Source organism: Sphaerodactylus townsendi, linkage group LG08 (assembly GCF_021028975.2).
Source record: "Sphaerodactylus townsendi isolate TG3544 linkage group LG08, MPM_Stown_v2.3, whole genome shotgun sequence".
Lineage (NCBI taxonomy): Eukaryota > Metazoa > Chordata > Lepidosauria > Squamata > Sphaerodactylidae > Sphaerodactylus > Sphaerodactylus townsendi.
In genome coordinates, this window is record NC_059432.1 from 34,469,071 (window position 1) to 34,495,001 (window position 25,931).

A 25,931-nucleotide genomic window follows, 5' to 3' on the forward strand; every position below is an offset into this window, starting at 1 on the left:
TCAGATTCTCCCTTTAAATCCGTGCCGAAGAGGGTGGATATAATAATAATAATAATAATAATAATAATAATAATAATAATAATAATAATAATAATAATAATAATAGCCTCCTTTATTAGGCATTGAGAGAATAAAAGAAAGAAAGGAAACAAGCATTGGCAGGAAGGGGTGGATTTAAAAGGAGAACTTGGGGAAATTTTGGGGGTGCTTGCTGTCAGGGGTGCAATTATTAAGATAGTAGCACCAAAATTTCAGAGTATCTTCATGAGCCCCTATTGATGGTACCATCCAGGTTTGGTGAAGTTTGGTTCAGGGGTCCAAAGTTATGGACCCTCAAAGGTGTAGCCCCCATCTCCTATTAGCTCCCACTGGAAACAATGCGGGATGGGGCACTCCCTTTGGGAGTCCATAACTTTAGACTCCCTAAACCAAACCTAACCAAACCTGCGTGATATCATCAGGAGTGTTTCCTGAAAGATCCCTGAAATTTTGGTGCTGCTAACCTAAAAACTGTGTCCCCTGCAGGCCAAAAACAGAAAAAACACTGAAAATATAAAAAAATCCCACAAACGACCCTGCATTTTTGGCGCCCACCACAAGGGGGCACCCTGGGCAACTGGCCACTTTGCCCAATGAGAGGAACGCCTCTGCCCTGTTCCTATAAATGTAAATTAAAAGCAGTGCTATAGATTGGTCTCTCCCAGATGTAGAAAATAAAGACTGCAGATGCATTAAAAACCATCACAACAGTAACAGGCTTTTATTTCAACCAGGTCAGGTGAACACTTTGGTTAGTACCAATTTAATAAAAAGTTTTGAAGAGAAAGAAAACAAAATACTGTGTTCAGAACAAAGGAAAACCAATTCAACAGGGAATTCCCATATCTTAAAATTTGTACTGCTACACTGATAGACCCTGTATGCCACGGTCCAGTAGTACTGCCTTCCCAAACCAGTCTGCAAAGCAGAAGACAATGTGGTAAAATAAAGGTGCTGTTTGCAGTCCTTAGTTCCAGTTTTAATCATTCATGATGTGTACAAATTTAATTATTCACCCCCTTGTGAATCCCAAGACAGTTTTTAAAATTAGCAGCCATGAACTCCCAACGTGAAAACTGATCATGTTGTCTTGACATTATCGCATTAACACCTGCAGCTCTGTTAGTTTCACCTGCAGAGAGTGTCATAGAACAGGCTTCCTCCTCACATACTGCAGATGAGATGGCAGTAATGCGCTGTTTCACAATGCAAGTGGGAGCTCCTTATTTAATAAAACACAAAAGCATTTCCCACACATAGAAACACATGTCTGGAAGAACAGCTCTCTCGTTTTTGGTATGGGAAGCAGCCAATCAGGTGAACGTTGCACCTGCAGCCTGAAAGGCTAACAGTCCAGACCTAGTTTACTACTTTGAAAACTGGCCTTCTCCTTTCACCCATTTCCAGCTCACAGTACTATGAGTGAAGATTTCAGATACTGCAAGGAATGGTTAACTCAACGTGCAAGGTTCCAAAGGGGGAAGGGGAGGTGTGTCCGTAAAGCACAAAGTCTTCTCCCTGTTTTCAAGACCTCTGATGGCACATTTCATGGCACTTTGTGCTATTGCAAACTGGAGCAGCCAAAGGAAAAGTAAAAAGTTGTTTCAAGGGAGGGGAAAATAGGGAGATCCTTTAATGGAAATGAAGGCAACGAAGATTAAATCGCTTTAGTGCTCACACTAAATGCCAGTTTTGCAGTTTCATTTGAAACCAACAGTGAATCATGAAACGTCATGAAAAAGATTTATCTTTTTAAAAAATCTCCTAGAGCAATTACTAAATGAAGAATTACCGCACTAGATCAGTAAACCCCAGAAGAACAAAACATAAAATAAAACCAGTGTCTCATGTCAGGTCCTTTTCCCATCATACAGTACCCACGTTTTTAAACACAACCCATAATAATCTGCCAGTTTGGCCACATTGCACATTTTTTTTCTCTTAAAAAAAACTGTATACAGATAAAAATGCCTCTTTTTTCCCCCAAAGGTTCCAAGTATCAATTCTCAAGTTAGCTTCCAATTCTAAAGTTAAAAGATCAGCTACAAGGAGTTTAAATTATTATTTACAAATCCAGCAGGTAGAACTTCCGCCATGGCTTGTCTCCCGTCCTCCTAGCAACTATCACTTTTGCAGCAGCTTCACAGGTTTTTAGGCTTTTCGGGAGGGGAGAGTCTTCCATCATTGATCATCTGTCATTTTCAGCAGTTCTAGCAGTGCCCCAACAGCACCAAAATAACCCTGCAACATAAGGGAAGAAGTTAGTCAGAAGATACTGCATTTGACAAGCAAGGAGAATCATGAAGCTTTCCCAAACCATACAGAATCGGAGAACATCAACGATCTCATGGTGGAATCCTAAGCAACTCTGCTCAAATCCAACTGAATGGGGTCTATTCCCAGGAAACTGTTCTTAGGATATGTAACATCATGAAGATATCTGCTTTATTCTTAAGGCTGTGTGCTCTTCTTTACTTAAGCCAAGGTTCAGGAAGTCTTAGAGTGAAAGTAAAATTTGGAGTTTCTTGCCACAAGGTGGAATTCTACTCTAGGACCAGCCCATGGCTTGGAATCCCACTTTATGTACAAGAAAGAAAGTCCAAATTTGCCGCCCCACTCAAAATCAGATGCAACAACAAACTGAGGTTAGATAAAGACTTTGCAAACTAGGAGGTCTTCAATCTTGGCTCACCACATGAAGGAAGGAGGACACAAGCTTGAGAATAAAACAGACTTATTCCTTTCATGGACTCTGATCTGCCCAATAGAAGATTCAATGCTTCATTTGCTCAATAAACAAACTCACAAGGAGACAGAAAATCGAGAACATCGTTTTGTTCACATTCATTCATGGCACTGCACAGGTGTCGTTAATAAGCATGAACTGAGGAAAGATCTGGACCCTCCAAGAGTGATTTGTTACAAGGCGAATAGGAAGTATGCTTGCCTGTTTTTCATATGCAACTATCTCCTGATTACTAAACAGAAGGTTCCCTGCATCTGAGAAAGGCAATATAAATCTCCAAATGTTGACTACAATGGCTAGGAAATTGGGCAGCCCCATCCAAAGCCAGAGGCAACAGGACACGGTGCCAATGCAGTGCCAACCCACCACTTCCAAGGAGGATTTCCAGAGGCTCAGGGAGCAAAAAAAGCTTCAACCCACCCCCCTCCCCCCAGAAACCCCCACAGGCTGGGGCGCTTATAGTGGACTATAGAAGGAATAGCTCAGGAATTCAGCCCTTGACTATAAATGGAGATCAAGTAGAGCGGGTGGCTAGTTTTAAATTTCTGGGCGTTATGATTAAAAAGGACTTAACCTGGGGCATACAGACTGCCGCGGTGGTTAAGAAGGCCCAGCAAAGACTGTACTACCTGAGACTTTTAAGGAAGCAACAACTGGATGGAAAACTCCTGGTGTCCTTTTACCGCTGTGCTATAGAGAGTGTATTAACCTACTGCATCTGTGTATAGTTCTCCAGTTGCACAGTGGCAGATAGGAAGGCGCTCCAAAGGGTGATCACTACTGCACAAAGGATTATCGGCTGCCCTCTCTCCTCCTTGGAAGAACTCTATAATTCCCGAAGCCTAAAAAAAGCCCAAAATATTCTGAGGGACCAGTCTCATCCAGCACACTCTCTTTTTGAACTGTTACCATCTGGTAGACAATACAGGTCTATCAAATCTAGGACAAAGAGGCTTAGAGACAGCTTCTACTCTAGAGCTGTGGCTATGCTAAACTCTGCGGCTTCGTGTTGATGTGTTTGGGGCTGTGTAGGGATGTGTGGAGGAAGGGGGAAGTGAGGATGATGTATGAGTCGGAAATTGTATGAGTATGATGTATTGTATGAAATTGTATGAGTATGATGTATGAGTCTGAAATTGTGTGCATCGAGGAATGCTGCTGTAAATTTCGTTGTGCGTGCACAATGACAATAAAATGCTTATGCTTATGCTTATGCCGCATTCCCAGTTTGAAAACCTGGGAGGGAGCCAACTAATGACAGATCCGCCCCCAGGAATGCCCTCCCACAGGGGTGACTTTTCGAGACACGAGTGCAGCCCAACTGTGGCCTGGTCTTGGTTTCGCCACAGCGCGGCTGAAGGGTGGTGCACTGGTGCATCTGCCTCCTTTACCAGGGCAAGTGTCCCGGGGAGGGCAAACATGCTTCCACAAGGCAGCACCACTCCCTCAAGTGCTTTTGCACCCCCACTTTGGATGGGGCTCATAGAAACATACTCTAAGGGAACTTTCCTATTTAGCCATACATAGAATACTCTGCCTCAAAGGAGTTAGAAAAAGGCCTCAGATGCCTTGGGACAATGAACACATTATGACCACTGGTCAGAAACTATTTAACGTAGGAGTGTCAACCACACGGTGAGCGGTTTAGGTGCCCTACCTCAACATTCAAGTAAGCCAAACAAGAAGATTAACAAGTGTGACGTCTTCCTTCAAACAGCCTTTACCTCATGTTCCAAAAAGAGAGCTTTGAGTTGTCCCTTTGACCAGTAATCCATGGCGTATGCTAGTACCTTCATGGAGACCATGTTTATTCTCAGGAAGTTTCCAACAAACACCACCCTGTCAATGTTCTGCAAAATTTAAGTGAAACAAACAAACAAAAAAGATATACATTTCACGAGATGCTATTTTCAAATTAAACTCCCCTATTTTATTTTATTCAGTGCTTGTTCTGCCCCATGGCCTGAAAGCTTCGAATGCAAGGGCAACCAACCCTAGGTGACCTTATTTCAATAGAAGAGGCAACATTTACCTTTAACCCAGAAAGCCATTTTTTCAGGCATTATGAAGTTCTTTTCGGCTACTGTTGCAGTGCTATATTATATGGAAATGTCATTCTATTCATTTTTTTACTTAGCAAGAATTATTTATTATATTTTTATTGTGCCTTTCCCAATTAGAACAGCCAACAGTATAAAATTATTGTAATTAAAACCATAAATAATATATATATATATAATTAAAACGTTAAATTATTAATAAACAATAATGGTACCCTCATCATAAGTCTCAGAGCCAGTGTGGTATAGTGGTTAAGAATAGGGGGACTCTAATCTGGAGAACCAGATTTTATTTCTCCCCCCCCCCCCACTCCTCCACCTGAGGGGCGGGTCTTATCTAGTGAACCGGATTTGTTTCCCCACTTCTGCACGTGAAGCCTGCAGGGTGACCTTGGGCTAGTCACAGTTCTTCAGAACTCTCTCACTCCACCTACTTCACAAGGCGTCTGTTGTGGGGAGAAGAAGGGAAAAAGAGTTTGTAAGCAGCTTGGAGACTCCTTGCAGGAGATAAATGGGGGGTTATAAATCCAAACTCCTCCTCTTCTTCAGATGCTGGTATGATTCCTGATCCATTCCAAGAATGGGGTGCCACAAGTTGTTACAGATGGGAAGAGGGGGAAGGGAGGGAAGGGAAGAGAAAACAGGAAAGAAGAGGAGGAAGAAGGGGGAAGAGGAAGAGAGAGAAGAAAGGGGAAGGTATACGGAAGGGGAAGCCAGCTAAAAGTACCATCGCTGTCCTCAATCATAAGCCTGGCAGAACAGCTTCATTTCATAGGTCCTGTGGAACCGGACTAAGTCCCGCAGGGCCCTGGTCTCATTTGACAGAGAGTTCCACCAGGTTACAGCAAAGGCCAAAAAAAACACCCTAGTCGAGGATAGCCAGATAAGTTTTAGGCCAGTAGCACTGATTGCCACAACCTTGTAGCAAGTCTATAATAATAAATCTTACTGGCCACATGTAACATGTAAAGCTACATTTTATAAACACTGGTGTGGGGGGGGGGGGGTTGCAACACCCTCTGAACTAAATGGAGTTGCTTCTGTGCAGGAATGTACATGATTGGGTTGCATGACTTCTAATTTACAGAAGCTGTCCTATCAAGTCACCAGAAAAAAAGTTTCTTCCTTCCCACTGACAATCAAGGGGAAGAATGTTTACAGAAACATTTGTCCTCAAACATACTTGCATCAAATTCAACCCTGTGTGTTTCTGATGTGCACCTCCAAGGTTACAATAACAGGCTTCTCTCAAGTACAAATTATGTTGTTCGATACAGCAGCAGCGGCAGCTTCCCATGCGTAATGAAAATGCACCGGAGGAGTGCTTTGTGCGTACTTTGGAGTTATGACATTTGGGTCAGCAAAGAGAACCATTTTACAGGTTCATAATTAGTACTTTTCGCAGGGGTCTATAGGTCAGCCAACAAGCTCTGTACAGAAAATACTCCAAACCTCAAACATTCCAGAGTAATTCTGCATACTTTTATATAGTATATACCAGTGATGGTGAACGTATGGCACGGGTGCCAGAGGTGGCACTCAGAGCCCTCTCTGTGGGCACGCACAAACAGAGTTCATCGGGGGGGGGGGGAATTGCCCCCCCACATCTAAGCTGGCCTGGGCCGCTGGGCTCGATTATTAGCATTAAACCTAAGACCTAGTTTTGGGGAAGCAGTGTAGGTAACCCTGTTAAGCACTGTTAAACCCCACTGATTTTCATGCAAAGAACTAAAGCACGATCCTTTACCTGGGAGTAAGCTCGGTTTCTTGCAACGGGGCTTGCTTCTGAGTAAACCCTCCTACGGTCGTGATTCATCCATTCGAAGAGTTGCATGGTTGCTTCAAAGCCAAGCCACCGACTACCACCAAGTTTACTCTTGAGTAACGCACGCCTTGGAGCCAACCATTTTTTCTAAACTAAAACCTCAGTATTCAGATTAAATTGCCGTGTTGGCACTTTGCGATAAATAAGTGGGTTTTGGGTTGCCGTTTGGGCACTTGGTCTCAAAAAGGTTCGCCATCACTGGTATATACCAAGAAACGGACATCCTTGTAGTGGTAGGCAGAAGTTCTTGGCCAACACTGATCAGTATTTAGCAGGACTAAACTACTTTGGAAAGAATGTGATCAAAAAGTGTTCAAGATCACATTATTTATAGCAGTAAGAGCTTTGTTCCAATAATGCAGTCTCCGTCTCAAAGCTGGCAGCCCAATTATCACCCCTGAGGTTGGTGACTACATAAAACATCAACTCTTAAAAAAAAAATCCTTCAAGTTATTTTTGTTCAGAGATCTTCACATACCAGAATAAGGACTAATTTTAAGCTCACACCTCTGAATTCTACTTGTCTGGGCAATACAGTGCTTTTACCTTCCAATCATATCTTATTAATAATAAAGCACTAAGGGATGGAATGTCCCAATAAGGAAGTGGAGGGTTCATTGGACATTCCATTCCTGCCCCAGAGCACCCTTGGTGCCGGTGCTCTGGGGCAGCATGAGCCCTGTCACCCCCCCGCCCCACCCCGGAGTAGCGGTGCCTAGGTGCTGCTGCTCCGGGGTGGCAGAAGTCCTCTCCCCTTCCCCTCCCCAGCGAGCCCTCCTGGGTTTCCCCTCCACCCCTGGGGTAGCAGCATCTTGGTGCTTGTGCTCCAGAGTGGCACCAGCCCTGTCGCCTCCCCCGCAACCCCCCAGCAAGTCCTCCCCTACCTGCCCTTACCCCCAGCCCTATCTAGGCCCACATTTCTTACCCTACAGTGGGCTTTACTGCTATTTTCCAGTAAAATCAGTAGCCTAGGATTCTTGCAGCACTTTTCCAAAATGCTTGTTGTATCTCAAACACAATTATCTCAGCAGTCTTTACAACCTCCATGATGGGGTAGCAACATCCCACAACACATCACAGCCCATTTCTGCTAGGTCACAATGGGTATTTCTCATTAAGCAAGGAAGACATCATCCTCATTTCTATCATCATGTTATCGGCACATGGAGAAAGGCAGCATGGTTTAGCTGGACCTCATCTGATCTTGGAAGCTAAGCAGGGTTAGTACTTGGAAACAATAAAAGAAGACTCTTCAAGGAAGGGCAATGGCAAACCACCTCTGCATTTCAACTGCCTTGAAAACCTCTTGCTGAGGTTGCCACAAGTCGGTTGTGACTTGAGGGCATCTTACAGATACCTCGGCACAAGCGGATCTCCTTGGGTTAAAACTAAAGCTGCTTGCTGCTTGCAGTGGTTAGCTCTCTCTGCTTTGATAGCCCTGTACAATGCTGCTTGAACTCCATGCCACAAGGCAACACTGTAAAGAAGCTGAAAGCAAAGAGAAGGATGACTAGAACTTAAAGAACATTTCAACCTATGCCAAGAAATTAGTTGACAGGCATTCAAAAGCAGTCTTGTCACAAAAGTGTGGAAACAAGTTACGTTGTGGTACAGAAAAAGAGCAGTGCAAAATGTACCCCCCCACCCCCCACTTGTTAGGTTTTCATTCTGGCCTTCCGCCAAATTCATAAAGCTGGAACTAGCCCTTATGGCCAATTCATAGTTGCCAGTGAAATAACGAGGTATCTCCTCCTCCTCCTCTCACAATATCTAATAATACAAGTAATGTGACGTGGTCTCCTGTTATGAAGCATGACCCCGCAGTCACAAGCAGCAGCCAACACAATAAAAAAGGGCAGAGAAATGTGCAGCACTGAAACACCATGTGTTACCTTTGGCCTTATTCCTAGATGCTACTCACAGAGAAGCAGAAGGAAAACCTAGTTGTTAAGATGGCAGCCAAATATCTTTCATAAAGGTGTTTGGTCCCCAAGAGCAACTGATTGGGCAATTCAGAGTGGGAAAGCAGCAGGGAAAGAAAGGTGGGAAAGTGGAAAAAACTCTGAAATCATCTGCAATCATTCAGAGAAAAGCCTGAGGGTCCAAGCAATGTATGACTGGAAGGGAGCTATTGCAAAAGGTCCTGAACAGCGTGTACATCTACTGGGAACAAACACGTAAACCAGAGATGCTTGAACTTCGGGAGAACAACAGGAGCTTTCAAAGCTTACTTAAAAGACACACCCGTACCTCATTCAGCGCACACATCCGAGCAATGGAGCCAATGTTGTTGGTGATGGTGACCAAAGTTGCTCTCGCCAGGTCCTCTTTACTGATGGAATCCCGCTTCTCTTTGCTCATCATGTGACCAAAGCTGTGGGGGAACACGAGAGGACGTGATTTTTCTTGCATTTTTCAGAACGGCCAGTTTTTCTAAACACATGTTTTTAAACAGTTTGTCTGGGATATATGTCATTAAAACAGTTCTTGACTCAGGCTAAAAGATAAATATGTGAACGTAAGAGAACTAGTAAGCCCTGTTACCCATGGTGAGCTAGGATTGCTTTCTTAAATATCTTTACATTTTAAACTGAAAGCTTTATCTTCGCTGAACTGTGAATATTTACCAGTCAGCAAACAACCAGAAGCCCTGAGATAAAGACTTTGTTTTGATATGAATTGTAGTCCATAACATCTGGAGTGCCAAAGGTTCGCCACCATGGTGCTAGATGTTATAATAGTATTGGGAAAGAAGATCTTTTTTTTTACTACAAGATTAAAAGATAAAAACAAAACTCCCTGAAAACGGAGGGATAGAATATACCAGTCAGTCAATTCACTGAAGTAAACTGAGCCTCAGTATAGAAAGATCTAATACAAAGCTATGGAAGGATTAAGGCCCAGTTTGGTGCCTGATTCATGTCAGGAGAAAGGTGGGGTATACAAATGTCCTAAACAAAGAAATAAAACATTTTCCCAGCTACACTGCTTGAAAGATGAGGAGAAAAGATTGACAATGTTTCCCTAAACACAATTTCCACAAACATGACTTGGCTTAACCAGCTAACTCTGATTTTACTTCCTTCTGGATGGCTGGTATGGTTACGGCAACAAAACATGATTAGCATTTTTCCTCACCGGGATAACCTTTTGACAAGTTCACAAATCTAGACTGGCCAAGATATACCTCACATTGGTGATCAATTATGACAACATATCTAAAGTAGTTTAACTGATCCAGCTGATCTCTCCTTTCAGAGTATCTACCGCTGTTCTGGTATCTCCTAGCAAACTGGTTCCCTCTCTTGCACATACCCCACTATTTTCAACTGTTTTGTTCATGCATTTGAGATAGTAATCTCAGGCCATAAGACATTTGGTAAACTTGAAGAAACCACAGGGTGCCCTTGCTTTTGCTGCATGTCATGGCTTCCCTTTTGAAGGTCAGTAACCCTAAATGGACATGAGGATCCAGGGTGAGCAGTGGGAATAGATTAATGCCACAGCACAAAGCCTAGCCACAGGTAATACCAGGCACAGAATAATCTCCACATGACCCAGGGTATTGTGGGTTTTCTGGGTTGTATGGCTGTGTTCCAGTAGCATTTTTTCCTCTGAAGATGCCAGCCACAGATGCAGGCAAAATGTCAGGGGAAAATGCTAGTGGAACATAGCCATACAACCCGGAAAACCCACAACACCCTAGTGATTCCAGCAGTGAAAGCCTTCGACGATATGTACCTTGATGCTACAGCAGATCCTTGGAGGCCAAACCGTTCGTAGTCTCCTCCATAAATGTCTTTCACCAGTTTATCAACATTGGTGCTGTCTCCTTTGGCAGCCATTTCTAGAGCTTCTTCAAAGGTCTCACAGCCCGTCAGCAAACAACACAGTCCCAGGAATGTACCACCACCAAGACTGGAGAAGGAGAACAACCATTTTAGTCAAAGTTCTGGTGCCTGAGTATTTGAGTATCTGTTCTCTATGCATTTGTTCTCTATCCACAGACCATAACTCCACTATGCATGGAAAAGGGGAATTTTGATAGCTGAGGCAAGATGAATTTGGTTAGCTTGTGATTCTCTTGGAAAAGAACATCTATGATCACTACAGACTAATTCATACACACAAGGTCCTGGATAGCCCAGGCTGACCTAAACTCATCAGATCTTGGAAGTTAAGCAGGGTCTGTCCTGGTTAGTACTTGAATGGGAGATCACCAAAAAAGTCTAGGCTTGCTAAGCAGAAACAGGCAGTGGCAAACCATTTTTGCTCATTTCTTGCCCTGAAAACTGTAACATTTGAAGGAGCAATACATGTAAACCTGTAGTGCCTGCAAAATTTAATAAAAAGGCTGTGCAGTTGCTTTAGAAGTTATCAGCGAATATATATTGTGGGATTATAGCCCCTGTTAAGATACATGTTCATCAGTGCTGCTTCTGGAATATGATGCCACAGGAGGTGGTGATGGCCACAAAACTGGATAGCTTTAAAAAGGGCTTGGACAGATTTATGGATGAGAAGTCGATCTATGGCTGCCAATCTTGATCCTCTTTGATCTGAGATTGCAAATGCCTTAGCAGACCAGGTGCTCGGGAGCAGCAGCAGCAGCAGAAGACCATTGCTTTCACATCCTGCATGTGAGCTCCCAAAGGTATCTGGTGGGCCACTGCGAGTCGCTGGACTAGATGGACTCTGGTCTGATCCAGCAGGCTCTTTCTTATGTTCTTATGTTCTCATTTTAAAAGAGATGGAAGGAGTGAATATCTGTTTCCATAAACTAAACAGATACATCCAACTGGCTCCTAGTAAGACCATGACTTGTAAAGCTGTTCCAGAGGACTCCAAGTCATGTAGCTGGTTAAGAGTACAAACAGCTCACAACACCCATTCAGTCTAAATGTGAGATCCCCTTCCATAAGACCTCCCAATTTCTTTCTCAAAATAGCACCCCCTGGCTGTATAAATTTTGATCAGGAGAACATTTTTTTAAAAATGCAAGCAACTCAAAACATTTTGTAAAAATTGATGATTGTAAATAATAGCAGCTGTGATTAGAAATTCTACTGTTAAAATTAATTATATTGACGAGACGACCTGATAACAATGAATAATTGGGCATCCTGTAAATCAGGATGGGATAAAAGAGAGAGGAAAGGAAAAAGGAGAAAACACGAGATGCCCTAATAGGAAAAACTTGAAACTAAGAACAGAAAGTAACAGATGGCAATACAGTTTCTTTTTGTTTGATGCTTGAGTATTTTGCATGTTCAGACTGTAGTCACTGTTTTCCATATTACTGCCTAACCCTATATCTGTAAGGTTAAGAAAAACAACATGCTTGTTACTACAAAAAAGGTACAGTAACTATAAACTGATTCTTTAATTAAATTAATTTTACACTAATACTGGCCTCAGGGAAATTCCTCTATGAATATTCAATATCTGTGGATTTGGTCTATCTGATCCTTCTTAATTCTCTTAACATATGTACATACAATAATGGATTAAATCCTCTTGTCTGTTTTGCTGTCCAATTTCCCATAGCCCACAGCAAAAAAACAAAAACAAAACATTATTCAACAGCTTATTTGCTAAAGGGCAAGCAAGCCTAGGCAAGCAAAAACTGGAAGATCCAAAAAACCCAAAATATAACAAATAATCAGCTGGCAAATCAACTTGCAGAAAATGAAGGTGTAGAGCGAGCTGTGGCAACAGTGAGGGTAACCCCAAATGCTACCATCCTCTATAAACATTCAACGTTTCTCCAAATGTTTTCTTCTTTTTCTTTGCTTCCAGACTCCAGCAAGTGTGAAAATTAACTGGAGATAACCCTGTCCCTTAATTTGATGAGTGTGATGACAAAGGTTGTGGCTGCTCAGTGGCAAGAGGGAATACTCTGTACATGCTCAGAAGCACCTTTTTTACACTTCTTATTTGATTCTTTGAAGAAGAGGAATGTCCGAAGATGCCGAAATCACACAATTCAAGGAGGAAATGTGTGACTTCCAAGGCCAACAGAACCTGCAGAAAATTTGGTTTGCTCTTTCTGTTTCACATGCCTATATTTATATGTGTCTTTTAAAACCATTTGACAAGCCCTTACGTCAGGCTGCTTTAAACAAAAATCCATGGAACAGTTCCAGGTTGTGTGGCTGCTTTCCCACTAGCATGGACATGCTTGTAAAGCTTTGATGAGTATGTTTTAAGGCCTATTTCAGAGCTTGAAAATGAAGGCAAAGCAAAGGGAGCTACTGATATTGTTAAGCATACGCCTTGATGTTGTATTTGCAGGGCTTAAAAAATTTGACCTAGCAGGGTTGACTGAAATGTTGGGACATGAAGTAGGACTGGCTTCTATTTTATTTATTTATTTTATTTATTTATTGTTTAGACTTTTATACCGCCCCATCCCCAAAGGGCTCTGCTCCCTCATAGCTACTCTGTCCTCTAGGCCCCATCCACAACGTCAATACTGCTGAAAGTAAACATTGGATGAAATCCAGGTACAACCATGAATTCCTACCCAAGGAGCTTCCTTCATTCCAGTGGAAGAACCACTGAAGAGGCAGCTCTTTAGGTTGGAAGAAGTTCCTCCAGCCTAAAGTTCGAGACACGCCTTTGATTCCCTACGTCAGGGCCTCATTTTATAGCCTCACATACATAGAGTGGGAAAAACAAGGAAAAGCCCTCCCATTTAAATAGCTTTCACATTACTTAGAGAGACCTGATGTGACAAAGATGAAACCTCTCATCTAGATAAATTGACATTCCATTTCAGAAGAAAGCTGATCTCCTCAGACAAAGTGTTCACCTGGTCCCCGTAACTCTCTTGTAGTTATCCTTGGAATACACCGCTAAGATGCTGACACCAGAACCTATGTTAACCAGCAACATAGGATACGGATTATCAAGGCAGTAAGGCTTTTTCTGACACCGTTCAGGATCCGCAGCATTTTCAAAATAATAGCACTCTGGCTGGCCGTTGAATCCCACAGAATCCACATAAAGCAGGCCCTGGATCAAGCAGTCCAACTCATCTAGCTTATGAAGCTGCAGGTCAGCAATCTGCAAGAGAAGTTAATAAGTGAACACCCTTTGATACAGCACAGAATTAACAAAAAAAAAGGTTGAAAGGTTTTGCTCAGGTACTTTGTACTGTTTGAGTAGCACAAAGGGTCATTGCTGAAGTAATTCTTTAAACAGTATCATTTGTCTGGAAAGTTTCAAGACACACGTGCTTCCTATTTGGTTGACAACAAGCACAGTCACAGAATTGCCACATGCTATGCACCAGAGGTATGGGCTTTTCTAATCACTGAAGGGATCTTACTGCTATTTGTTTAGGCCAGAGAGTAGTTTGTATACAAGAGGGAATCCACGGCTCCAGGTGCTTGTATTCAGACTGCTTCTGCATCTCACAAACAGGGTTTTCAAAACCCTACACAAAATTTGCGTGGAGCAAAAGCAATAATGGGAAGCAAAACATTGCATATACTGCGGGAAACCACTTCAGACTCCTTAAAATGAATTACTCTCTCTAGGCTTAAAGTGAAGCCACAAAGCCAGAGAATTTCTATTAATTCACCGTTTATCAATTATTATCCTATAACTGGAGGCAGCACTTCATAGCTGAATTAAAATTTTATGAACAGGCTTGGACTGAAATACTACCTAGGGACAAGTTGTGTCAATCCAAAAAGAATGAGAGGACAAGATGGATCACTGAACTAATTACTCCTTTTATAGGAGTTACATCCAATCCTTTCATCAGGCCGAAATGTAAAAACAGCTGCTGATCCTCATAATATGCCTACGTATGCAGATTCTCATAATACACCAACCACAGACTTGGTATAAGAGTTTAAGTAATGCCCTGCTGGGTCATACCAGTGGTACATCTACTCCAGCATCCTATTTCACACAGTGGCCAACATGTTGCCTTAGAGAACCAACTGCATATTGGCTAAGCCAGTGGCTAAGCCAATTGGCCATGCTGGCAGGGGCTGATGGGAATTGTAGTCCATAACATCTGGAGTGCCAAAGGTTCGCCACCACGGGGCTAAGCCCTGATTTTACCTCCTAACACTGGTTTTCAGAGGCTTACCAAGTGAATATGGAGGTTGTCCTCCATGAACCTATCTAGTCCCTTTCACAAGTCATCTGTGCCAGTGGCCATCAATATATCCATCTGGCAGCAAATTTCGCAAATTAGTTGCTTGCTGACAAACTTCTGGGCTTGCCCAAACAGCTATAATACACAGCTAGTGACTGGGTCTGATCAGTGAGCCAGAACTCATGTAGGTCAGTATTGATCTAATAACAGCAGATGAACCAATGCAGAGATAAGGGGGGGAAACATTTAGGCATATTTGTTAACAAGATACAGCAGATACTGGCAAACACACCCACCCCCTTAACCAAAGAGAAAAGGCTGTTTCAGATAGCACTTTGTAATCAACAGTTACTTAAGCTTAAAAACAGGTTTGAAGTGATAAAAAGACTTAAGTTTGAGTTCCAGAAACACTCTCCCGTAGCTTTGATCTGGGAATACTATTGCCTCAAGGGAAACACTCCTTAATCAAAAACTCATGAAACTCCAACATACCATACGAAAATCTTCCTCAAATTTGTAGGCTCCACCTCCTGTGGCACAAAGCGTGGTGTGCAAACTCGAGAAGTTCTTTTCACTACCCATTTGTATGAACCTGTGCATAGCACAGCTTGGAAAGCGGATGAAGTGAAGATTTCCTTTGCGTCCACACATAGTCAAGTTTTTCAGTTCAAGGTGGACATCTCGAATCCCAGTTTTACCATAGGCTGTATTGGAAGTCAAATACTTCCTGATGCTTTTCAGGTTTTCCACTTCTTCCTGTTCCTCTTCAGCTGTAATGTCTTTTGGTTCAAAGTAGACCAGTTTAACAAGAGTTCCACCAATATCCATGCCGAACCATGGGAATGCTGGGGGGGAAAGGGGGGAGAAAGGGAAATCAGAGCACTGGAAACAAGTTAACCAAGATGCTTCTGAAACAAAAGTCCATGAAATCAAAAGGATGATCACCTGTAGTGCTTATCTGAAAGAGTTATACATCCTTTAAGCTGAAGTCTAAAGGTGAATTTCATTGCAATCCTGGGAGGGTGGGGGACTGAAAGTGCACAGGGAACCAAACAGGTGCATATCACCAAGATATGCCAACATATATCCAAGCTGACAACGAACTGGAGCAGTTGCAGAGCGCTTCCTCGTGCATCAGTAAGTATAATTTGGGCGGCTACAGCATGCACCTCAGGGGGGTTCCCTGGCAAATGTAGCTCCCCACAGATGGAATGGCAGACCCTGCTGGGGCCCCACAGGCACAGCTATGGCCAGCACAGAATCTGTGCTGTCTGCTGTCGCTGTACATGTTTCTGTTTAGCATCTGTGCAGGTGGTGATTCCACAGCAAGACCTGGGAGCGGACTCCACTTAGTCACCAATTCCAGACCTGCTGCTGGAGCATCTTCCCTTGGGCAGCCTTTAGATCAGCAAGTCTGACTCGCTCACATGGCTACTGTGCTAGAGACAGCTCAGTCTATCTCCCCTTGGCCCCTGGGAGCAGATCACAAAGGCCCGGGTGCCATACTGGGCAGAGGGAGTGAGCAACCCAGTTCATAACTCTGTCCCTGCCTGAGTAGATGAGATCCATGCCTCTTTCCATCTCACCTCCAAATACTGCCCCCCTTAGGACTGCCCCTTCCCATGTCCCACAGGGTGGGCTCTGCCCCAGGGATGTCCATGCTGGAACTGATGTTGTTGGTTTATCAGGGTAGCACCTTGAAGGCTGACCTCCACGCACACACTGCTGGCTGCTGTATTCAGCTCAAAAATAGAATGGGTTGGTCCAAAGGTGTGTGTAGTTGCTCGGCATGGGGAGAAGCACTCTCCAAGGCCTCCACTTCTCCACAGCAATACTAGCATCTCATAAGCCAGGCAGCTTGGCAGTGCAGGGACAGGGGACCCACGGTGTTATTTCCCCCAAGGAACATCCAAAGAGAACGGCAGAGTGGCACTGCTTTTGTGTCAGTGGTGGTCTGCCACTGAGATAGCAGCCCTCAGGATTGTGCTGTTTATCAGTTTGTGCCCTATGAGATCCATAACTGCAGACAGCTTATGGAGCCCCCTACAGTGTTGTTCCTTGAAGATCAGCTCATCTTTTCAAAAACAACAGATGAGCCTTCAGTAGGAGAGGGGAAAAGGCAGAAACCCCATATGGACACTTGTCGGAAACAGATGTTAGGGTCCCAGTCTTTAGGTGGGGTTGTATTGTTTTTTGTGGCCTTGAGCAATATTTCAAACTTCAAGTGAGGGAAAATTCCCAGGCCCATAAAAAGCAGCATTTGTCTTGATTACTCCTTAGGGCGTCTTTAGCCATGATAGAGGTCAAACGATGGAATGGGAGATTTTATTTGGTACACAGGCTCTTTAAACTAGTCATAACTCAAAACACAGGAGTAACAAGTTGGCAAGACAAGACAGCATCCACTCATGGAAGTACACTTTATGCCTCTGAGCCCCATGGGGATAGGGCGGGATATAAATCCAACAAACAAACTGTCCTGCGCCCGGGGCGGGGTCCCCGCCGGGACCCCGGATGCCAACCCACCTTCCCCTGCCCTGATTTTGGAACTACCGGCCTCACTCCCGTTGTCCGGGGAGTGGACTAAGTGGGACAGCCGCTTTAACCACAGCTTGTGCCGGCTGCCCACAACTGACCCAGGGACCGCAAGAACCCAGGCAGGGAGAGTAAGCTATCCTCCCTGCCTGCCTGAGGGCTGCTGACTTCTGCCGGCTTTCTAGTCCCTGCCGTCTCCGTCCGTTCACCAACTCTCCTCCTTTCCAACGTCTCCCTCCCAGAAGCAGTCACCCTTCTCCTCCGTCCTCCCCCCTCTCCTCCTTGCTGTTCCTCCACGTTTTCTCCTTCTCCTTCCTCCCCGCGCGCACACACCCTCCTTCCCTCCGTCGCGCCTGCCCTCCCTCTCGTGGCGCCGAGATTCCTCCCTTTTATCCCTTCTGTCACCAACCTCCGGCTTGAAAACCCCGCCCCTGCACTCAGCCTGACCAGGCTCAGCTGGCGGGGCTCGTCTGGCCCGGCATCTCGGGCGTGACGCTTCCCCGCCTCCGCACTCGGCCCGATTGGGCTCAGCTGGCCGGGCTCGTCTGGCCCGGCCTCTCCGGCGTGCCGCTTCCCGCCGCCGCGATCTTCGTCGGCCCGGCTGGCCGGCCCGGCCACAGGTGAGCCGGCGGGGAGTTGCTCCGCCCCCTCGTCGCGCTGGCGACCGGAGGCGGCCCTCCTTGGCGGGCCGGGGCGCGCGTCCTGGGAGGCAGCCAACCGCGGTGGGTCGGGCCGCAAGTCCGGGGAGGGGGTGGGGGCTACCCCCGCTTCCGGACACAAACAAACAAACATCTGGCAGCTGCAAAAAATGGTCACGGCATTTTCATTCACTGCCTTCTATCCAGCCACATTCAAAAAACATAAGGGCACTAAGGTCAGCTTAAGAGGGGGAACCAATTTCAACTGATTCCCCAACCTTCTGCAGACCCACACTGTGCTGTTCCTGAGGGTTCACTAACTTCCAAGGGTTCAACAGGCTAATCTGTGGAAAATGCAACTCTGGCTTAAGAAAACTTAAAGACTTAAGGTATTTGCTACATGGCTCTATTCTTGCCAGCTCCGCCATTGTTGAAATATAGATTGCAAGTTACTCAGCGAAAGAACCCATATTTCTTTGACAGCCAGTGTAGTGCGGGGTTAGAGTGACGGACTAGGCATCTAAGGGATCAAGATTCAAATTCCCCCTTTGCTATGGAAGCTTACTAGGTGACCTTTGACCTGCTGTTCTTTCTCTGTCTATGAGATAATATAGAGTTGAGGGGAGTAATTTAGGTCATTGGGGGACAAAAGTAGGATGTAAATATCTAAATGAAAATATGTTACCATCTAAAACACCACATTCTTCAACGGTGCTAGGGAGGCTATGACAAGTAAGGGTTTTCAGAGAAACCACACTGCTGCTGGTGGAGAGAAAACAATGAAAGAGAGGTATATTAACGGAACAGAGAGCTGTGTTCTGGAGAGTAGCCCACTCATTCAGTCCAAAAATAGCAACGCTGAATAACCATCCCCACTATGCAGGGAAACATTTGCCCTTGTTTCACCACCTAGACACAGACATGTATAAATTGCCAACAAGACCTCCTCAAATCTTGCATAAATCTTGAGCACGAAATCCTCACGTAGTCTGACTATAATCTGAGTACATGTGATTCTTAGAATTGCGGAAATGGAACCCAAGGGAAAGGAAGGCGACAAAACAGCAACACTTTCACTTCTCCCCCTCCCCTTTGTGAAACAACGCTCCAGAAATAGTTCCTCTCCTCCTATTTTTGGCCTTGACACAACTACGGCAAGGGAGTGAAGAAGTCTGCTTGGACAAATTCCTCTCCATTTAACAAGGGAATGCAAGGGAGTTTAGCTTCCTGTCCTAAGGTAAAAAACCAAAAACAAAACCAACCTTAGCATTCCATGGTCTGTTTTAATCAGTGATTTCCCATGGTACTTACAGAGGACAACTGAATGAAAATACATAGATTTGGCACTAGCAAATATCAGAAGGTTAGTTGAAACAACCTCAGTTTAGGCTGCCAATCAACAGTCATGTTGTGGGAATAATACCAAAAAGGTTCCTAGCACCAATCTAAATACTTCCTGCAGTGTTGTTATGGCATAGTTCAGTGATGGCGAACCTATGGCACGGGTGCCAGAGGTGGCATTTGGAGCCCTCTCTGTGGGCACGCACACACAACGTTCGTCATGTGGGGGTGAAAAATCACACACACACACACACACACACACACACACCCCTAGGCTGGCCTGGGCCACTGAGCAGGACCTATGTGCACCGCAGTGAGCAGGGAGGACTCGGCTGGCAGGTCTGATGCCTGTGCTCTGGGAGGCTGCTGCCCGAGGGGGGCACAGAGGAGGCAGAGATGCTAAAGAGGCACAGAGTGGTGCGCACAGGACTTGATGGTTAGAGCAGGCTGGACCCTGCTCGAGTGGGTGGGGCGGAGGAAGAGGGAGCCAACCGTTTTTTTCTAAACTAAAACCTCAGCATTCAAGTTAAATTGCCGGGTTGGTACTTTGCAATAAATAAGTGGGGGTTGGGTTGCAATTTGGGCACTCAATTTCAAAAAGGTTCCACCATCACTGCCATAGTTGTACTAGCTAGATGGTGGAGATTGTGGCATACAGATGCCACATGCACAAGCTAGTTTATGGAGTCAGAAAAAAAAACCTTATAAACCATTTTCATTGACTTCTGGTTTGTTTCAAAATTCAAAAGTGCTGGTCTCTAAGGAACCACCCCTCTGCATTTGAACCAGCCCAAAAATGATCACTGGAAATGCTGTCTTTGGAAGTGAGGCAAGTGTTTATTAGAGAGACGTCCTTCTTTTTGGCGGCACCAAAGCTTTGGAATTATATTCTTTTAAACACATTTGTCTAGGGTGATTATCCACATTTGTTATATCTTATCATTTTTATACTCTTCCCTGGAAATTAGGGGAGGTCATACACATGGTTTCCCCATCTTATAACATCCTGTTAGACAGGTGAGGCTGAGGGAAAGAAGTAGCACAAGGTCACCCACTGGGCTTCATAACCAAGAAAGAACTTGATCTAGGGTCTCCCAAATCCCAGTCCAACACTCTAACAGCCCAATCCAGAATACTCTGGAGCTGGTGTATCCCTGTGCCAACATGGATGCATATGCCACCGGAAAAGGGGGCAAATGTACTGGTGGGGAGGTTACTTACCCCGACAGGTAGTTGTAATGCCGCTGCGTAGCGCACAACCAAGAAGCTGCCTGTCCATCAGTGCAGAATGCTGTGCCGGCATAGTTGGGGGCATTTTGGGGGGTGGGTCAGGGTGTGAAGCCAGCCTTAGGAGCAGCAGTGGCGTAGTGGTTAAGAGCAGGTGCACTCTAATCTGGAGGAACCGGATTTGATTCCCCGCTCTGCTGCTTGAGCTGTGGAGGCTTATCTGGGGAATTCAGATTAGCCTGTGCACTCCCACACACGCCAGCTGGGTGACTTTGGGCTAGTCACAGTTCTTCTGAGCTTTCTTAGCCCTACCTACCTCACAGAGTGTTTGTTGTGGGGGGGGGGAGGGAAAGGAGTTTGTCAGCCCCTTTGAGTCCCCAAACAGGAGAGAAAGTAGGGATATAAACCCAACTCTTCGTCTTCTTATGCAAATCTCTCCCACTTTGAATAGTGCAGTCTAGCCTTCCTTTCAATCTTTTCACTTCTGTTCAAAACTCTATTGACCAAACTTACAACTGGGGTACAGGATGCCTTCCTCAGAACCTTTGCTTCCACTTCCCTGACCATATCCACTGCAAACTTGTTTTCTTCACCTCTAAAGTTTTCCTGAGCTTCAACATATTCATTTGGATCCCATCTAAATCGTATGCAGAGAAGAATGACTTCCTTGCCAGCCCCTTCCCACTGCAGCCCGAAATCCTCCCTCCCTAAGTGTTGCTTCCTAGTACGAGCATGAGGAAAGAGTTAGCTGCTATGGTGGGCTCCCATCACCACCTACCTGCCTGCCTATTTTTTGCAGGATCCATCCCATCATTTTGTTCAGCTTCTCCTCTGTTCTTCTTTGAGACACATCCACTGCTCCTGCTGTACCCCTCTCAGTCGATAGGTTTCCTTCTCCTGTACAAGATTCTGCCCTTTCCTTTTCTCCAAATGGAACCCCTTCCTTGAACATACACATGGTACTGCTTCTCAACTATTCCATATATATGGACCTTTCTATTCCATATATATGGACCTTTGTTAACACACCTGAGGTTTCTGCAACTCGGTTTCATTTGCCAGTTTGCCAGAGGTAGAAAACTGCACTTGCATGGAAGATAAACCAAAACAGCAGAAACCTCTGATTATATGCTGTGTAAGATATCCAAGGCCTTTTCCACACAAGTCATTTACAACATATTTTGCAGCCAAATGCTACATTTTTTTCCTATGAATTCCAAATATTTTTTCCTTGTTTGGTCCGGAAACAGTTTCCCTTCATGTTTCTTCTGTTGTTTTACCAAGCACCTTAACCACAATGTTTTTATCAATCTGTTTCAGAGCTAGCTTCCCTGGGAGGTGCGATCATGTTGAAATGGTCTTTATTTCTCTGTCCCAACAAACATCTAGCCCTTATCCGCACCCCATGTAGTTGTCCAACCTCACCTTCAGCCATTTTCTTTTCCCTACCTTCCTCAGTTTTCAAAATCATTTTTTTCTTTGTCATTTCAAACTAGCAACATAATATTGAGGTTGAGACACAAAGAAGCAACGTTGAGTGTATCAGCTTTGTCAGTTTCACACAGAACTTGTGATGTTAACATTCAGGCTGAGATACAAAGAAGCAAGGTAAATAAGACCAGCTTTGTGAATTTCATAGAACTTGCGATGTAAACATTCAGGAAGAGATACAAAGAAGCAAACTGCATTGCATATGCTCTGTCAGTTTCCTATTGAACTACTGGTAGGGCAGAAAGAGATTTTGAAGGGGGGGGTGATTGCATCAGCAGTAGATTGCTGAGATGCTAGGGCAGTGGTGGCGAACCTATGGCACAGGTGCCAGAGGTGGCACTCAGAGCCCTCTCTGTGGGCACGCGTGCACAAAGTTCATCATGTGGGGGGGAAATCACTCCCCCTCACACACACACGCATTTAGGCTGGCCTGGCCCCCTGGACTTGATGTGCATGCACCTCAGTGAACAGGCACGACTCGGCTGGTGGGCTTGGTGCCTGAGCTCCAGGTGGCTGCTGCCCGGGGGGTGGGGGGGTGGGCATAGATGCTAGAGAGGAGCAGAGCGGCGCATGTGGAACTTGCTGGAGGCTACAGCAGGCTGGCCCCTGCTCGAAGGGGTTATTCAGGTGAAATTGCTGCGTTGGCACTTTGGGAGACATAAGTGGGTTTTGGGTTGCAATTTGGGCACTTGGTCTTGAAAAGGTTCGCCATCACTGTGCTAGGGCAAAAGGAAAGAGCCCTAGGAGAAATTTATGCACGTGCAATGGACACCCCCTTCAATCTCTTATATCATCAAGGTAGGGAAACCACTCACTCTTATTTTCTCACCTTTTCCCTTCAGGGACTGAGAAGCTTCAGAAATAAGTTGATCATTTGTTTAAAAACACTTTCTCTCAGCCCTGTTCACGCGCAGAAGATGAAGAATGCCAAAAGACTTTTTTTTCTTTTTCCCAGACATTCCCCACAACAGGCATATACTGAGGCAGATTTAAACTTAAAGAGGACAGATTTATTTTAACAGGTAGAGGAGATGGTATAGATAGGAATATTTAAATTTGGAAGCGGATTTGAATGAGGCATACGAGGCAGTAAGGGAAATAAGGAAGCTTGGCACAGTTTTGGTTTTAGTACTTAAGATTACTTGGTTCAGTTTAGCTTAGACATTTGTTTCAAAGATGTTTCATGAGATGGAACAGTTCTTTATATTTCAGCTGGATTTCCTTCACACAGAGGCCGTTCCTGCACGGCCAGAGCAGCAGGTTCATGCCAATGCAAGCCCTGGGGTTGTTCGCATGAATGGCCCAGCTGGCAGCACAGCTGGTGGAACAGGCTCCGCACGGCTGCGCAGTCTCCCAAACGCCTCCTTACCTCCTCCTGGCTTCCGTCACTCTGTGGAGGCCAGGGGACACACCCCCAAGGCCAGAGCGATGACTGCAGGGACGGAGGCCATGAAGCATGTCCACTGGCCCCCACAGAGCGACAGAAGTCAGGAGGAAGTAAGGAGGTGTTTGGGGCCAGTGCTGGGAAAACGCCGTCTTCCACCTGCTGCTGTTCTCATGGCAGTAGGTGGAAGACACTCCCCAAGCGAGATTCAAAACCGGCATTTTTGCGCATTTGAGTGGGGTGAGCACAGCGCTGCTGCAATGCAGCAGTGTCGGCTGTGCAAACAGCACTCCAGGGATGGTGTTTTGACTGTCACTAGGGTGCTGTTTTCCGCCTGTGCGGAAACAGCCTAAGAGTGTAACTCAGGTTGACACTTTGCACTGGGCCCTCACAAGCCACACACAGTTAGATAACCCACAAAATAAACATAAAACACACTCTTCAGAGGAAAATAAAGCAAAACCCCATACAGCAGACTATTTGGCCTCTAGGAGTCTTCTGCCCTCTCCTGGAAGATCTCTTCTAACACTGGTTATATCTATATCTTCAAGTCTGAGCTTGTCAATAACCTAACTACCAGATCTCCTAGTCTGTGTATACTTTAACCTCAGCACTCAAGGGTGTCACCACAGCAAGGCAAGACAGAATTTCACACTGACTTCCACAACTTTCCACAGAGAGGCAATGTTTTATCACAGCAAAAGCTGCTCATGGCAGGAACTCAAATTTCCAAAAGCCCCTGAGAATGTTTGGCCCTTTCCGCACAGGCCAAATGAAGTATCCCAGGGATGGCAAAAACACCGTCCCTGGCAGAGCGTTCGCATGGCCGGCGTTGCTGCATCGCAGCAGCGCTGTCCTGCCTTTCCCCGGGCGGTGTGAAGCCATCCCTGAAAACCTTGCTCATTGAGCAAGGTTTTCAAAAAACTGCGTCTTCCCAGTGGCGCGGTGCGAACCACACCGCAGGGAAGCCGCCCCTTTTTCCGTTGCTCCCACTCACCTGCCTCTCCAATGTTGCTCTAGAGGACTGCAGGGAACCACCCACGCTGTCCTCCAACCTCCAGGGGTCGGAAGGCAAGGCGGGCAGGGCCCTGCAGCCCTCCAGAGCGATGCTGAAGAGGCAGGTGAGTGGGGGAGGGCGACCGAGAGGCGGCTCCATGTGGAGCCGCCTCTCTGGCTAGGGAGGGAGCCGGGACTGCTCATGTGAGCAGTCCCCACACCTCCACCGGCATAAATTATGCCGGTGGAGAAGCACTGCCGCCGCCGTCCAGAAAGGGCCTTTGTGACAGGGAGATATCCTCCTCTACCTTCCTCTGCATCACTGTAACTTGTCCAATCAGGTGCTGGAGGCCACAGCCAATCAGGTTGCTCCCCATTTCTAGGTCTTTTCTACCTCACTTTGAAGGCAAACAGTAAGTTTTCTTCAATAGAATTGTATTTTAAAATCACCTTTTCCTTGCAATCTGTCAGAGCATGTAATCAGGGACTGCTGCTGTAGGGGTCATGTGCTACTGCAAGTCAAATCTGACTGAAAAATGTGGTTCTTTATGTGTTTGGGGGATAGTGGGCTACATATTTTTCAGCAGTGGTGTGTGGAATAAATGAAACTGAAGAGACAAAACAATAAGGGGAAAGGAGGTGTGTAGAATGATTTCAAAGAATTCATTTCCAAAACATAAGTTCTGACCACTGGAAAACCTGTGGCAAGTTGTGCATTTAGAAAAGGCCCAAATCTTCCAATGCTATACCTCAAAGATTGTGAATTATTTTCTTTCCCCATGGAAAGACAGACTCCCACATCGTATTATACCTTGCCTTGGAAGCAGGTTTTTAATGTGGTTGTTTTCAACAGACAAAAAACACAGATTCCAAAGTCCTACATCCCATATACTTGAAACCTTGTAATTAGTTAAAAAAGACTAAGCCTTCACATGATGCCAAAAACCCAGCCATGTGGTGTTAAACAGAATCTGTATTATGGGCTGTGCAAGCTCATTAAGGTATCAACACAGTTTCTAGCCAGAGGTTTTTCATAGCACAGGATTGTATTTGCACTTTTAACTAGGTGCCACAAACCCTCTACCTACTATAGTCAGAAATAGCCCAGTAAAAATTGCTGCATATGTTCTCCTCTTACCACAAAGAATCCATATTGGCCTGCCAAAGAATACTGCCCCATAGCCTCACTCAGTCAGAAACTGGTTTGGCCACAGAAATTAGTGAGGTCATTCAACTGAATGGTCAGGTCGAAATTTTTGAGGTGCTACTGCATTTACACAAATCTATCTAATCTGTTCTCCCAAAAATGAATGGACCACGATCCTGTTTCTCAAAAAAAGAATCCCAGTACTATTCACGTCGAACAGGAAACTGATCTTCAAATCAAAAAGAAATGCCAAAAGTGTTAAATGGATTAACATTATTTAAAGTCTTAGACCAGCAGTTTTAAAAAAAAAAACATTACTTCAGTGATAAAAAGTTATCATTAGTACCGGAACAGTAAAATAAAACAGTTAAAATATTCAACATTAA

General features: G+C 45.0%; 1 protein-coding gene across 2 annotated transcripts in view; it reads right to left on the bottom strand.

Annotated features, from left to right (window-relative positions):
- Window positions 1-736: 736 nt before the first annotated feature.
- Window positions 737-25,931, bottom strand: part of PANK1 (pantothenate kinase 1) — a 44,232-nt gene continuing 19,037 nt past the window's right edge. For both annotated transcript variants that reach the window (XM_048506255.1, XM_048506256.1), the window contains exons 2-7: window positions 15,279-15,631; window positions 13,485-13,738; window positions 10,412-10,588; window positions 8,921-9,044; window positions 4,510-4,635; window positions 737-2,280 (exon numbers count right to left, since the gene is read on the bottom strand). In XM_048506255.1, the coding sequence (XP_048362212.1) occupies window positions 2,221-2,280; window positions 4,510-4,635; window positions 8,921-9,044; window positions 10,412-10,588; window positions 13,485-13,738; window positions 15,279-15,631 (1,094 nt within the window). In that variant the 3' untranslated portion in view covers window positions 737-2,220. The remainder of the gene's footprint in view (window positions 2,281-4,509; window positions 4,636-8,920; window positions 9,045-10,411; window positions 10,589-13,484; window positions 13,739-15,278; window positions 15,632-25,931) is intronic.